At 37.6% G+C, this 12,793-nt stretch overlaps 1 protein-coding gene across 1 annotated transcript; it reads left to right on the forward strand.

Moving 5' to 3' along the window:
• The first annotated feature begins 10,158 nt into the window (after positions 1 to 10,158).
• On the forward strand, positions 10,159 to 12,456 carry LOC120199075 (trihelix transcription factor GT-2-like). The gene is made up of 2 exons (XM_039200281.1): positions 10,159 to 10,525; positions 11,005 to 12,456. Exons 1-2 carry the CDS (start codon positions 10,293 to 10,295, stop codon positions 12,380 to 12,382), a joined length of 1,611 nt encoding a protein of 536 aa, XP_039056212.1. The 5' UTR covers positions 10,159 to 10,292; the 3' UTR covers positions 12,383 to 12,456.
• Positions 12,457 to 12,793: the final 337 nt, after the last annotated feature.

Below are 12,793 nucleotides of genomic sequence, written 5' to 3' on the forward strand. Positions count from 1 at the left end.
AAAGAGGCTCTCTAACTTTCTAGTTTCTCACTCTAAGAAGTGGACCCTCTTAGTGTTTTTGGATTTTGAATGGTTAGGAATGAAGTCTCTCACCCCTATTTATACTACTCCACCTCGACAATGAATGGTGGAAATTACTTGCATCCAAGGGTGGAAGTTAATTATCTAGAATATTCCACACACTCTAAGAAACTTTACACTCTTCCACTCCCTTTCATACTCTTCCATAAGGTTCCACACATTACTAGAATATTCTAGAGGATTCCACACTCTTCTACAAGCTTCTAGAAAGTTCTACACTTCTCTAGAGTTCTCCAAAATGTTCTAGAAATTTCTACACTTCTCCAGAAAGCTCTAGAAATTTCTAGAACTCTCCAATTAAAGAGGGATCTAACAAATCTCCCCCTATCGAATTAGTTAAGAGGTACTAGCAAGCCAACACCTTGACAGCAATCTTCGAACTTCTTTTTTGGTATTACCTTGGTCATCATGTCTGATCAGTTCTTATATGTGTAAACCTTGTCAAGATGTATTTGCTTTTCTTCGAGAACTTTTCGGATCCAATGATATCTAGTGTCTATGTGCTTTGAGTGGGAATGAAATGTTGAATTCTTTGCCCGATAAATTGCACTTTGATTGTCGCACTTTAAGACATACCTTTCTTGATCTATTCCCAACTCCAGCAACAAATTTTTCATCCACAACATCTCCTTGCAAGCTTCAGTAGTTGCGATGTACTCTACCTCAGTAGTGGATAATGCAACACACTTTTGCAGCTTTGATTGCCACGAGACAGCTCTCCCTGCAAAAGTAGTTAGGTGTCCCGATGTTGATTTTCTTGAATCAATATCACCGGCCAAGTCTGCATATATGTTTCCTTTCAACATAGGTTTTCTATTACCAAAGAATAAACATATTTTGGAAGTTCCTCGTAGATATCGAAGGATCTATTTGGCTGTAACCCAATGTTCATTCCCTAGGTTGGCCAAGAAGCGACTCACGACTCCAACTGCATAAGCGATATCTGGTCTTGTGCATATCATTGCATACATGAGACTGCCTACTACAAATGAGTATGACATTTTCTTTATTTACTCCATTTCGTTCTCATTTGTGGGACTTTGCTTTGATCTCAGCGTGAAGTGTCTAGCAAGTGGTGTGTCATCCGACTTTGATTTGTGCATGTTGAATCATACAAACACCTTCTCAATGTATCTCTCTTGGGATAGCCATAACAGTCTCTTTGATCTATCACGAGTTATTCACATCCCAAGGATTTGTTTAGCCAGTCCCAATTCTTTCATGGTGAAACACTTGCTTAGTTCTTTCTTTAAAGCATCTATCTTCATGCGATCTTATCCAATAATTAACATATCATCAACATAGAGCAGAAGTATGAGAAATTCGCCACTAGCATACCTTTTTGTAAAGACATAATGATCGTTTTCTGTCTTCTTGAAATCATGTTCTTCCATGAATGAGTCACACTTTTTGTACCATTGCATTGGTGCTTGCTTAAGCCCACATAGACTCTTAGTCAGAAGACACACTAGATTTTCTTTGTCTTGATCTTTGAATCCCTCAGGTTGCTCCATGTAGATTTCTTCTTCTAGATTGCCATGTAGGAACGCCGTATTGACATCGAGCTATTTAATCTCCAAATCTTGCACAGTTACTAAGCCAAGAACCATTTGGATGAATGAAATCTTTACCACGGGAGAGAATATTTCTTAAAAGTTTATACCTTTTTCTTGTCCTAATCCTTTAAGGACCAACTGAGCTTTATAGCGAGGCTTTGAGCTGCTATCTTCAGTCTTGATCCGATACACCCATTTTTTCTTCAAGGTTCTTCTCCCTTTTGGTAGCTCCACAAGTTCATAAGTATGATTCTCATGCAATGATTGCATCTCTTCTTACATGGCTCTTCTCCACTGTTCTTTATGACTATCACTAATTGTTTCTTTATAGCTTTGAGGCTCCCTCTCACCAGTGAGCATAACGTACTCATTTGTATTATACCGAGTGGATGGTCTTTTATCTCTCAAGGATTGTCTCGGCTCTAGTGCTATTGGATTGTTAGATTGAGGTTCTTCCTGAGCTGGTTCATCATGAGTCTCCTGGTTGCTTTGCTCTAACATAGGTTCATGATCTTTTGTGTATTATTATCCTCACATCAAACTGTAGTAGGTTCGGTGTTCTTGCCGCTTCTCAATCTTGGCCTCTCTGAATTTTTGATATCTTCGATTGTTTGGTATTCGAAGAATACAACATCTCTGCTGCGGACAACCTTCTTATTGACTGGATCCCAAAGCCGATAGCCAAATTCATCCTTAGGTGAACGAAGGTAGATGCATTCATTCGTCTTTGCGTCAAGTTTGACTCTCTCATCTTTGGTTATGTTAACAAATGCCCTGCACCCGAATACCTTGAGATAATTGTATGAAGCCCTTTTGCCCATCCAGACTTCTTTTGGGATGCCCCCATTCAAGGGAACTGATGGTGTGAGGTTGACAATGTCAACCACTGACATTATAACTTCTCCCTAGAATAATTTGGGTAACTTAACATGAGAGAGCACACACCGAACTCTTTCTTCAATAGTTCTATTCATTCTCTTTGGTAGTCTATTCAGTTGTGGTGTCTTGGGTGGAGTCCTCTCTAGTCCAATGTCGTATTTCTTGTAATATGCTTCAAAAGGACCTTTATACTCACCTCCATTTTCAGATCGTACACACTTGATCTTCCGTCTGGTCTCACGCTCCACCAGGGCATGTAATTCTTTGAATGCATCAAACACTTGATCCTTTGATTTTAACAAGTACACCCACACCTTCCTTGAATGGTCATCAATGAAGGTGACAAAGTATATTGCATTACCAATTGATCTCTCGGATATCGAACACACATCGGTATGTACGAGGTCTAGGATGTTTTTCTCCTTGTGGGTGGAGAAGATCTTTGGAAATCAACTCTGTGTTGTTTTCCAGTTAAACGGTGAGCACAAGGGTCAAGTGGTTTACCTTTCACGTCAGAAAGGAGTTGTTTCTGAGTGAGCATGTGAAAACCCTTTTCACTGATGTGCCCAAGTCGTTTATGCCATATCTCCACATCTTCAGTGGTGATGTTTACCTCTCCTTTGCAGATTTTAGCTTGCATCATGTACAATGACCCTTAATTCTTTCCTTAAGCCATTATTAGGCTTCTTTTGGTGAGCTTCCACTTTCCTTCACCAAAGTAATTTATCAGACTAGCATCATCTAGCTTCCCAGCAGAGATAAGATTGAGTCGCATGGTCGGAACATGCATCACATCTTTTAAGATAAGCTTGCATCCAATGTTTGTCGTCAAGATGATGTCTCTTATCCCGATGATCTTGCTTATGTCTTGATTTCCCATTTGCACTGTACCAAAGTCACCGCTTCGGTAGGATGAAAAGAAACTTCCATGTGGAGTAACATGGAAGAAAGCACCAGAATCGACAATCCAAGAGTTATCATCATAAGAAATGTTTAGGATATTACTTTCATCAACTAGATATATCATATCTTTCTTTGATACTACAACAGTAGTACTATTCTCTTCTTGCTTCTTTGTTGGACTGATTTGTCTGGCTTAACATTATTGGCCTTCTGGTCTCTTTTGAAGGATCGATATTCCATTTTCTTGTGGCCCATTATTTAACAGTAGTAGCATGTAATCTTCGAGCGTGACTTGGATCTACCTCGGGATTGATACAGATCTCGACTTTTGCTACATCCACGAGTTTCAATCCTACCCCGATTCTCAATAATATTAGCTTCGGGATAAATAGATTCACCTCGTTCCATTCTCCTTGCTTTTTCACCGAGAAGGCTATCACTAATAGTGTTCATGGTGAGCTTTCGTTCTGGAGCTGAATTATTAAGTGTAACAACAAGTGTATCCCAACTTTCTGGTAAGGAACTAAGGAGTAGAAAGGCTTGCAACTCATCATCAATTTTTATCTCGGTTTTTGTTAATTGATTTACGAGCCCCTTGAAATTATTTAAGTGCTCAATCATACTTTGACCATCCTTATACTCTAATTTCACCAACCCTCAAACTAAATCGACTTTATTACGAGGTGTTTTCTTTTGAATCATGGACTCAAGCTTTGTCCATAATTCATAAGCATTTGTATAAGTAGAAATATGCTCAAAGAGGGTTTTTATCAAAGTATTTACGGATCATAGCAACGACGTTCCGACTTAGTAGCTCCCATTGAGCATCACTCTTGCCTTCTACCTTGTCTTTGTGGTAGATGATGGACTCATGCAAATCCTTGTAGTATAGGTGGTCCTCCATCACCGATTTCCAATATGAGTAGTTATTGACTATGAGCTTGAACATGTCTCCATCATGAGCGACATTATCCTTCATCTTGAACTGCACAAACTAATTTAATTATGGCTACAGATGAACCTGGCTCTGATACCACTGATGAGATTCACGATCTTTCTCGCTTCGTAAAGTTAAGATATTCACTTAGAGATTAAATGATAGTAAAGAGAACACAAGAGTATAATTATCAAATTTGGAGATTCTTCCACTATACAAAAGAATAATAGGATTACAAGTATGTGTTCACAAAATTTGACTCACACTTGGTAGCTCATTCAAGCTTGAAGATAAAAACTTCCCAATCTATCTCTATTCTCTCTTAAAGAGTCTCTCTAACTTTCTAGTTTCTCACTCTAAAAAGTGGACTTTTTTATTGTTTTTGGATTTTGGATGGTTAGGAATGAAGTATCTCACCCCTATTTATACTATTCCACCTTCATTGAATGATGTAGATTACTTGCATCCAAGGGTGCAGGTTAATTATCTAGAATTCTCCACACACTCTAAGAAGCTCTACACACTTCCACTCTCTTCCATAAGGTTCCACGCTTCTATAAAACATTCCAAAGGATTCCACACTCTTCCACAAGCTTCTAGAGAGTTCTACACTTCTCTAGAGTTCTCTAAAATATTCTAGAAAATTCTACACTTCTCCAAAAAGCTCTAGAATTTTCTAGAACCTCTCTAATTAAGGAGGATCTAATACAAGTAACATGAATCCATCAGAATCTCGAATTACCGCACCAACAACCAAAGGATTAATCGAGCTCGGACAAGCACCATCCACATTCAATTTAACATAATCAGTCGAAGGTTTCAGCAAGTGATCCCGATGAGTATTACCCATCCCAATATGACTGTCCTTTTCAACCGAAAGAACAACATGCTCATAAGTAACTTGAAAAGCTGTCGACGATCCCATCGTATGCCAACCTGGAGTCAACTGACCTTAATGAATAAAAATGTTTTGGTGATACCAAATCTGAGAAAGCAAGACCATCAGCTGGGTAAAAGATTTGGGAGGCAGCAACGACAACATACTCTTGAACCAGCTGTCATAAGACGAGTATCCCAATGTCACATAAGAAGGGAAACCAGCCATAGAGAAGATGGGCTGCATAACCGTTAAGTCCCGAAGTGTATGTAAAACAGTTTCCTCCAACCCACCACAAAGTTTACAACCTCTGTCTGATACCCCAGTGAAAAATAAATGTCTACCAACAGGAAACGCTTCTTGACTAGCCCTCCAAGCAAATAATCAACCCGAGGAAAAGTGTTGAGATGAGAAAGAACTAACCAAAGGCAAGAATAATGCACTTAGAGTTGGTAATGATGAGTTAACCATAAGTAACCAGATTTCACCGAGAAAGATCCAGAAGAATGTCCAACCTATATCAAAATATCAGAAGGAATTGTTGTAATCTGACAATTTATAATTTCATTGGCATTCGCATAAGAGAAAATGTTGCGAATTAGTCCCTCATTCCAGTGAGTCTCTCCAGGTATCATAAACTCACCAACTTTGATTGAAATTGTATCACTATCAATATATAAGGCTTGCAACTGAACATGTGTTCCTCCCCAAGCCTCACCATGCATCTTGCCGAAAATAACCATATCAAAATTCCTGCACAACATATCATATGCTACGCCAAACAAAATATGACCGATCACCAAGCGTAGCCTAAAGAATATCCCTTGTTAGAAAGTGTTTTGCAGCAAGAAAATGAGTAACCAATCTTCTAGGATTCTGAAGACACGCCACATTTGCTTACCAAGCATAGCTAAATTGAAAATATAAAGATCTCGAAATCCTAACCCTCATAAGAGTTTGGGTTGGCATATTGCCTCCAAAGAAACTAACGGCCATCCTCGATCTGAAGCATATCTATTCCACCAATATGCTCACAAAACTGATGTAATATCATGGATTATTATACCATCAGGAGTCAATAAGCATCCCATCATATATGTAGGTAACGCTTGTCCCACAGTTTTGATGAAGATACCTCGACCACCATCGATAATGTGTTTTTAGTCCAACCTCGAACACGAGCAAAAACTCAATCACGAAGGAAACCAAAAGCATCATTTCTATTGCGACCAATCACCAGAGGTATGCCTAGATAAGCTTCCGAGTCGTCAACCACTTGAACCCCAAGAATATAACTCAATTTAACATAAGTCGATTTCGAGGTTGAAGGGCTGAAATAAATGTTGGACTTAGCATAATTAACTTTCTGCCCTGAAGTAGCTTAATAAGTGTCCAACACTGCTCGAAGACAAGAGAACTCAGAATGAGCAACCTGAAGAAAAAAACAAACAATCATCCGCATAAAATAAATGACTTATAGAAGGGCCTGACCTACAAATACGAATTCCTCGGAGATTACCAACATGAAGTAACGATGAAGACCCTTGAGCACATACACAAAAAGAAACGGGAATAACTGATCTCCCTGACGTAAACCATGCCGAGGGTGAATCACATCAGTAAGACTTTCATTTATCCAAATTCATAGAAGAAATGCATGTCATAATGAGACTTGTCCAAGATTCATCAAAACCTAAGGAGAATATTGCAACACGTAGAATGTCAAACCAACGTGGTTATATACATTTTCCATGTCAATCTTTAGAGTCGCTTCCTTTGGCGATCCGACTTGCCTGGTCCGAAGGAAGTGGATAAACTCCTTAGCTATAATTACATTATCTGTGATCAATTGCCAAAGACAAACACACCTATGAAAATATTTTCATCAACACAAGAAGCGATCACCGGTCGTAACCGATTAACCAAAACCTTGGAAACAATCTTGTATATTACATTATACAAAGCAATCGGGCAAAACTGAGTGAGACGTTGCAGATCATTAACTTTAGGAGTTAATACCAACACCGTCTGATTGACTTCAGACATCGAAACATGACCATATAATAAATGAAGGCATAAAGATATTACCTCCTCGCCAACAATCGACCAAAATTTTTTATAGAAACATACCGGAAGACCGTCAGGACCCGGGGCTTTGTTTGGATGAATATTAGAGAAAGCGACATAAACATCTTCCTTAGTGTACGCTGCAGTCAGAGAAGCATTCATTTTAGGTGTGATCACCTGATTAACAGTTTGAAAAATGGAATCCGAACTCCTAGTAGTAGTCGAAGTGAACAAATCTCCAAAGAATCAAGTCGCCTCCAAATGAATGCCTTGCAGTTCATCATTCCAAATGTCATTTCCATTCCACAAACCAGTAATAGTATTTTTCTTTCTTCTAACTGAGGAACAGGCATGAAAGAAAGCAATATTCTTGTCACCCTACGATAACCACTGAACACGTGACCTCTGATGCCAGTATTGTTCCATCCGAGACAAACGGAGATGAAGTATCAAGGAGAATATAGAAGTGGTCAGAAGTAAAACAAAATTCACTAGAAACAGCCGCTTGCAAAAATAGAGAACGCCAAGCTGAATTCCATACTTATCGGTCGAGCCTTTCACATATATATGGTGTACAGGAACCTCCTTTATGCCAAGTAAACCAACATCTAGCGGGAAGGAAATCAGAAAGACGATTACGATTAAGAGCATTCCGGAAATCAAGCATATTATCCCGATTACGTCGTCGACCACCCACCTTCCCCGCATCATCAAGTATTTCATTAGAATCTCCCCCGATTTGCAAAGAGTGGCTAAATTGAGATGCCAAACGATGAAGTAATGACCTAGTATCGGCACGATATCGACGGTTACTGCACCCACGAATACCCTTAAATCTGAAAGTTTTGTCAGAAACTAACAATTTAACATCAAAATGCATATCCAAGAAAGATAAAAGTTGAACATTAATAGTAGATTTCCAAAGCAAAATTAAGCCTGTACTAGTAGAACTACTAGCAACAAATAAACACCCCATCATCCCTTATCTCAGTTTCAAAGATTCAATACGAGGCCTTGGAAGTCGTGATCCACCACGAAAAATGAGGTCAGGATCTAAACGAGCTGCCAAGTGCTCCAGAGCATGAACTATACGAGGGTTCCCAAGCACCCCCGACAGTTCCAGCAAAAGAGATTCATAATGACCGACGGGGCTGATGAACAGGCCCCGCCGAAACAACATTGTCATTCTCATTTTCTATCAACGTCTGCTCTGAGTGCACCTCTGTTAGAATGGGTAGCCGACTTCGTTTTGAAAATCAATATCTTTAAATAATAAATTCTGGAAACGCAAACAGAAAGAGGGTAAGGCTGTGTGAACTGTCGGCAGGTATTATATCATGTTAAGTGATGGATTTGAACCAGATGTAAGGTTTGATTTTTAAATTAATGGATTTGGATGAAATTATTTGATACGAGATGCTTTCGTTATTTGCAAGTGATAAATATAAGGCTCACTCGCGGGTAACTTCCCTAAAATTAAAAAATTGAATTTAAAATACTCGAATGTTATATCTTTAATCGCATAAGCTAGTTGACAAATGACAGAAATAAATGCTCATCACACGCAAAAACGAATTAAAAATATTAATATTAAAAGAATACCAAAAAGATGTAAGTATAAAAATTTAATACCTTTTTATATGTAAAAAATGTTTTTTCTTTTAAAAAAATATAATACACGAAAAGACATTAACAAGTGGATACATGTAGGGAGTTAATAGTAATTTCAGGCTTAGGTGTAGCAACGGTCACTTAATTCCAAATCGTCCCAAAAACTAAAGCTGACCTACATGCCTTTTCCCAACTTATTTTCCCCATTGTCGCTATCTGTAGCAGTAGTCATTGTTGTTAATAAATTTCCCATTAATATTCATAATATTTAAAGTTAATGCAAATATATTTTCCTCATTTTCATTTATAATTCATCTATCTTATCTCTTTTTTATATTTATTTACTATAAAACCCCAAGTAAACTGTTGAATATAGGTGAGTATAAGATCAAGTTGAGTTGATTAAAATTTATTTTATTTATATTTATAAATATTATTTTTATTTAACTTTAACTTGAATTTTGTAAGTTGGATTAAGTTAATAAAATATTAATCTAATCAAATCAAATTAAATATATTTATATTTATTTTTATTTTTATTTTTATTTAAATATAATTATTCATAATGTTAAGATAATAATCGATTTTAAGTTAAATATCTCTCTCTAATCAAGGTTGGTATATAAATATATTCTTTTTCACTTATATAAGTATGAATTATTATACCATTTAAAAATTAAAAGTCATTTAAAATTATATAATATATTATTAATTATTTAAAAAAATATTTTTAAAGATAAAATATTAATGAGAGTATGAGAAAAATTGAGGAATAGACTAACAATAAATTTTTTTAGTAGTCACATAATTTTATATTTTGTTCAGTTTAATTCTTCAACCGTAACTCTTTTTAAATTTTCTCTTCTGAAATTAAGTATTGTACATTGATTAAATAAATATTTTTCAACAAAAAAATTAAATCACAAGAATATTTAAATTACTTAGTTAAAGATTAAAATATTTTATTTTTATTTTAAAAACATTTACAAGTTTAAACTTGAAAAAAAATTAAATAAAAATAAATTAACTTAAATAACTTAAAATTTTAAAAATAAATTAAATTAATCACATCAACGTTTTCTTCTTTTTTTCCCCACAAACAAAAGCCGTGGAAAAAAAAGATCTCATATAAATTAAACATTAGAAAAGAAAAGAAAAAGGTTGTAGTTTGTAAATTGCTTTTAATTTTTATTTAATTTATTGAGGAATTGAGATTGACAGATAGATCAACACCCAAATAAAATAAAATAAATAAATTCACCATACATCTATCTTACATAAAACCCTTTGATAATATTCACCTTGCGCTTCTTATACCATTTCCTTCATTTATTTTCTTTCCTTTTTTGGTGCTGTAATTGCTGGGGGAGAGAGTCCTGTGATGGGGGACTCGAGTATGATAGAAGGCTCCGTCGAAGCAGCGACGGTGGCCGGAATCCATGAAGGAAGTGAAGGTGAAGAAGATAAAGGTAGGGTTGATGAAGGTGACCGGAGTTTCGGAGGAAATCGATGGCCGAGGCAAGAGACTTTAGCTTTGTTGAAGATACGTTCCGACATGGATTCCGTTTTCCGAGACTCTACTCTCAAAGGTCCATTGTGGGAAGAGATTTCTAGGTGAGCTACAATTCTTTTTTCTTCAATTGGATGGAGAATTTATGCTATCTGTTCGCATGCAGATCACCCGATTCTGATTTCCAAGCTGAATTTAGGTTTCTCTTTTAAGATAGTATCCATAGCTCATAGAATCATCTGATATATACAAGTATTGATAATTTTCCTCGGAACCCCAGAAAGCATAATTCAGTTCCATGGAATTCAGTGCTTTACAAACTGGGAATTGAATTCTGCATTTAAAACTTAACAGAAAAAAAGCCCAGATGGTGATAATTGTTGTTTATTTTAGCTTTCTTGTCCAAATCAGCCTAATAAATGTCTACACATACTTCCAACATGGGGTGTGAGTTTCCCATGCGAGCTTTTAGCTGCTTAGGTTTTTACTTTCTTGTGGGGTTGTTTTTCTCTTTTATTAATGTCACATATTCTATTCCATTGCCGAATTTGTGAAAATAGTAAACAGAAGTTGTTGTTAACAGGAAACTAGCTGAGCTTGGATATAATCGAAGTGCCAAGAAATGCAAAGAGAAATTCGAGAATGTTTACAAGTACCACAAGAGAACCAAAGATGGCCGAACAAGCAAGGTGGATGGCAAGGCCAAGACTTACCGTTTCTTCGATCAATTACAAGCCTTTCAAAATAATAATATTCAATCACTCCAATCATTTTCACCTTCCAAGCCCACGGTGAATGCACCTCAAACCTGCAACACCACCGTACCATCGGTGGCGGTTCCTGTACATTCTACTAATCCTTGTGTTTTTAACCTCTCGTCGAATATTTTCTCGACTTCGACCTCGTCTTCGACCACGTCCAACGACGATTCGTATCAGGGAAGCGTCGGGAAGAAGAGGAAATGGAAGGAGTTTTTCAAGAGGCTGACTAAGGAGGTGATCGTGAAACAAGAGGAGTTGCAGAACAATTTCTTGCAGGCCGTTGAGAAGTGCGAGAAGCAAAGGACGGCTCGAGAAGAAGCTTGGAGGGTAAGAGAAATGACACGGATCAGTAAAGAACATGAGATTTTAGTCCAGGAAAGATCCGAGGCCGCTGCCAAAGATGCTGCAGTGCTTGCATTCTTGCAAAAGATATCGGCACAGCAAGTACCGAATACGGTGCAAGTGCAATCTCAACCGCAACAAGAGAATCCTCCATCCGAACCACCTCCTCCGACGGCGCCGATATCAACACCATTGCTGCCGCCTCCATTGCAGCAGCCGAAACCACAAGCCTTAAATTTCGATTATGGTGTGAATGATAATAACAATAATGTGGTTCCAGTTTCACTCTCACCAAGTCCTTCACGATGGCCGAAAACTGAAATCAAGGCTCTTATAAAGCTTAGAACCAATCTGGACGTTAAGTATCAAGAAAACGGGCCAAAGGGTCCTCTGTGGGAGGTTATCTCATCCGCCATGAGAAATATGGGTTATAATCGGAGCGCAAAGAGATGCAAAGAGAAATGGGAAAACATCAACAAATACTACAAGAAAGTCAAAGAAAACAACAAGACGAGGCCGGAAGATTCCAAGACGTGCCCATATTTCCACCAGCTGGATGCACTTTACAAAGAGAAGATAGCTAAGCCAGACAGCAGCATGATGGCACCACTAATGGTACGACCGGAACAGCAATGGCCGCCGCAGCAAGAATTTAACCGCCAGGCGGTGGCGGTGGCGGCTGCGTTGATGGAAGAAGAAGCTGACAAGGAAACCCTGGATCAGATTCAAGATGACGAAGACGACGGGGATTCCGAGGATGAATACGAAGGGAATGATTTCGAGTTGGTAGCGAAAACTGCTCGAATAGGCAGTGGCGGCGAGCGAGAGACAACAAAGGAAACTTATAATCAAAGATGACATCAACTGGATGCATCATCACTGACAAAGGTGGTTTTACTATACTACTACTATATTTACTGTGGTAATAAATAAATACATATGATGATTATTAAAACATGATTTTTTTTTATCTGAGAAGTGAAAAATGCAGTTGGTCAGAAGAGGGGAAAGAGTGAGTTTAGTAGATTCAGCAGGAACCGGTGGGGATGACTTGGATTGACAGCACATCCACATGCACATGCACATGAAGTGTAATTTTTAATTTTATATGTAGTGGGGTTTAATTGTTTTCCTTTTTTCTTTTTATAATTTATTATTTGTTAGCTAAATAAATATATTACTTATACGATGGGGTAGGGGAGCTTTACACTGTAAAAAAAAATAAAAGCCGATTGGTTCTTTGTATGATTGTATCCTTCTTTCTTGTCA

This window comes from Hibiscus syriacus, unplaced genomic scaffold, assembly GCF_006381635.1.
Source record: "Hibiscus syriacus cultivar Baekdansim isolate YM2019G1 unplaced genomic scaffold, ASM638163v2 tig00005294_pilon, whole genome shotgun sequence".
NCBI classification, from domain to species: domain Eukaryota; kingdom Viridiplantae; phylum Streptophyta; class Magnoliopsida; order Malvales; family Malvaceae; genus Hibiscus; species Hibiscus syriacus.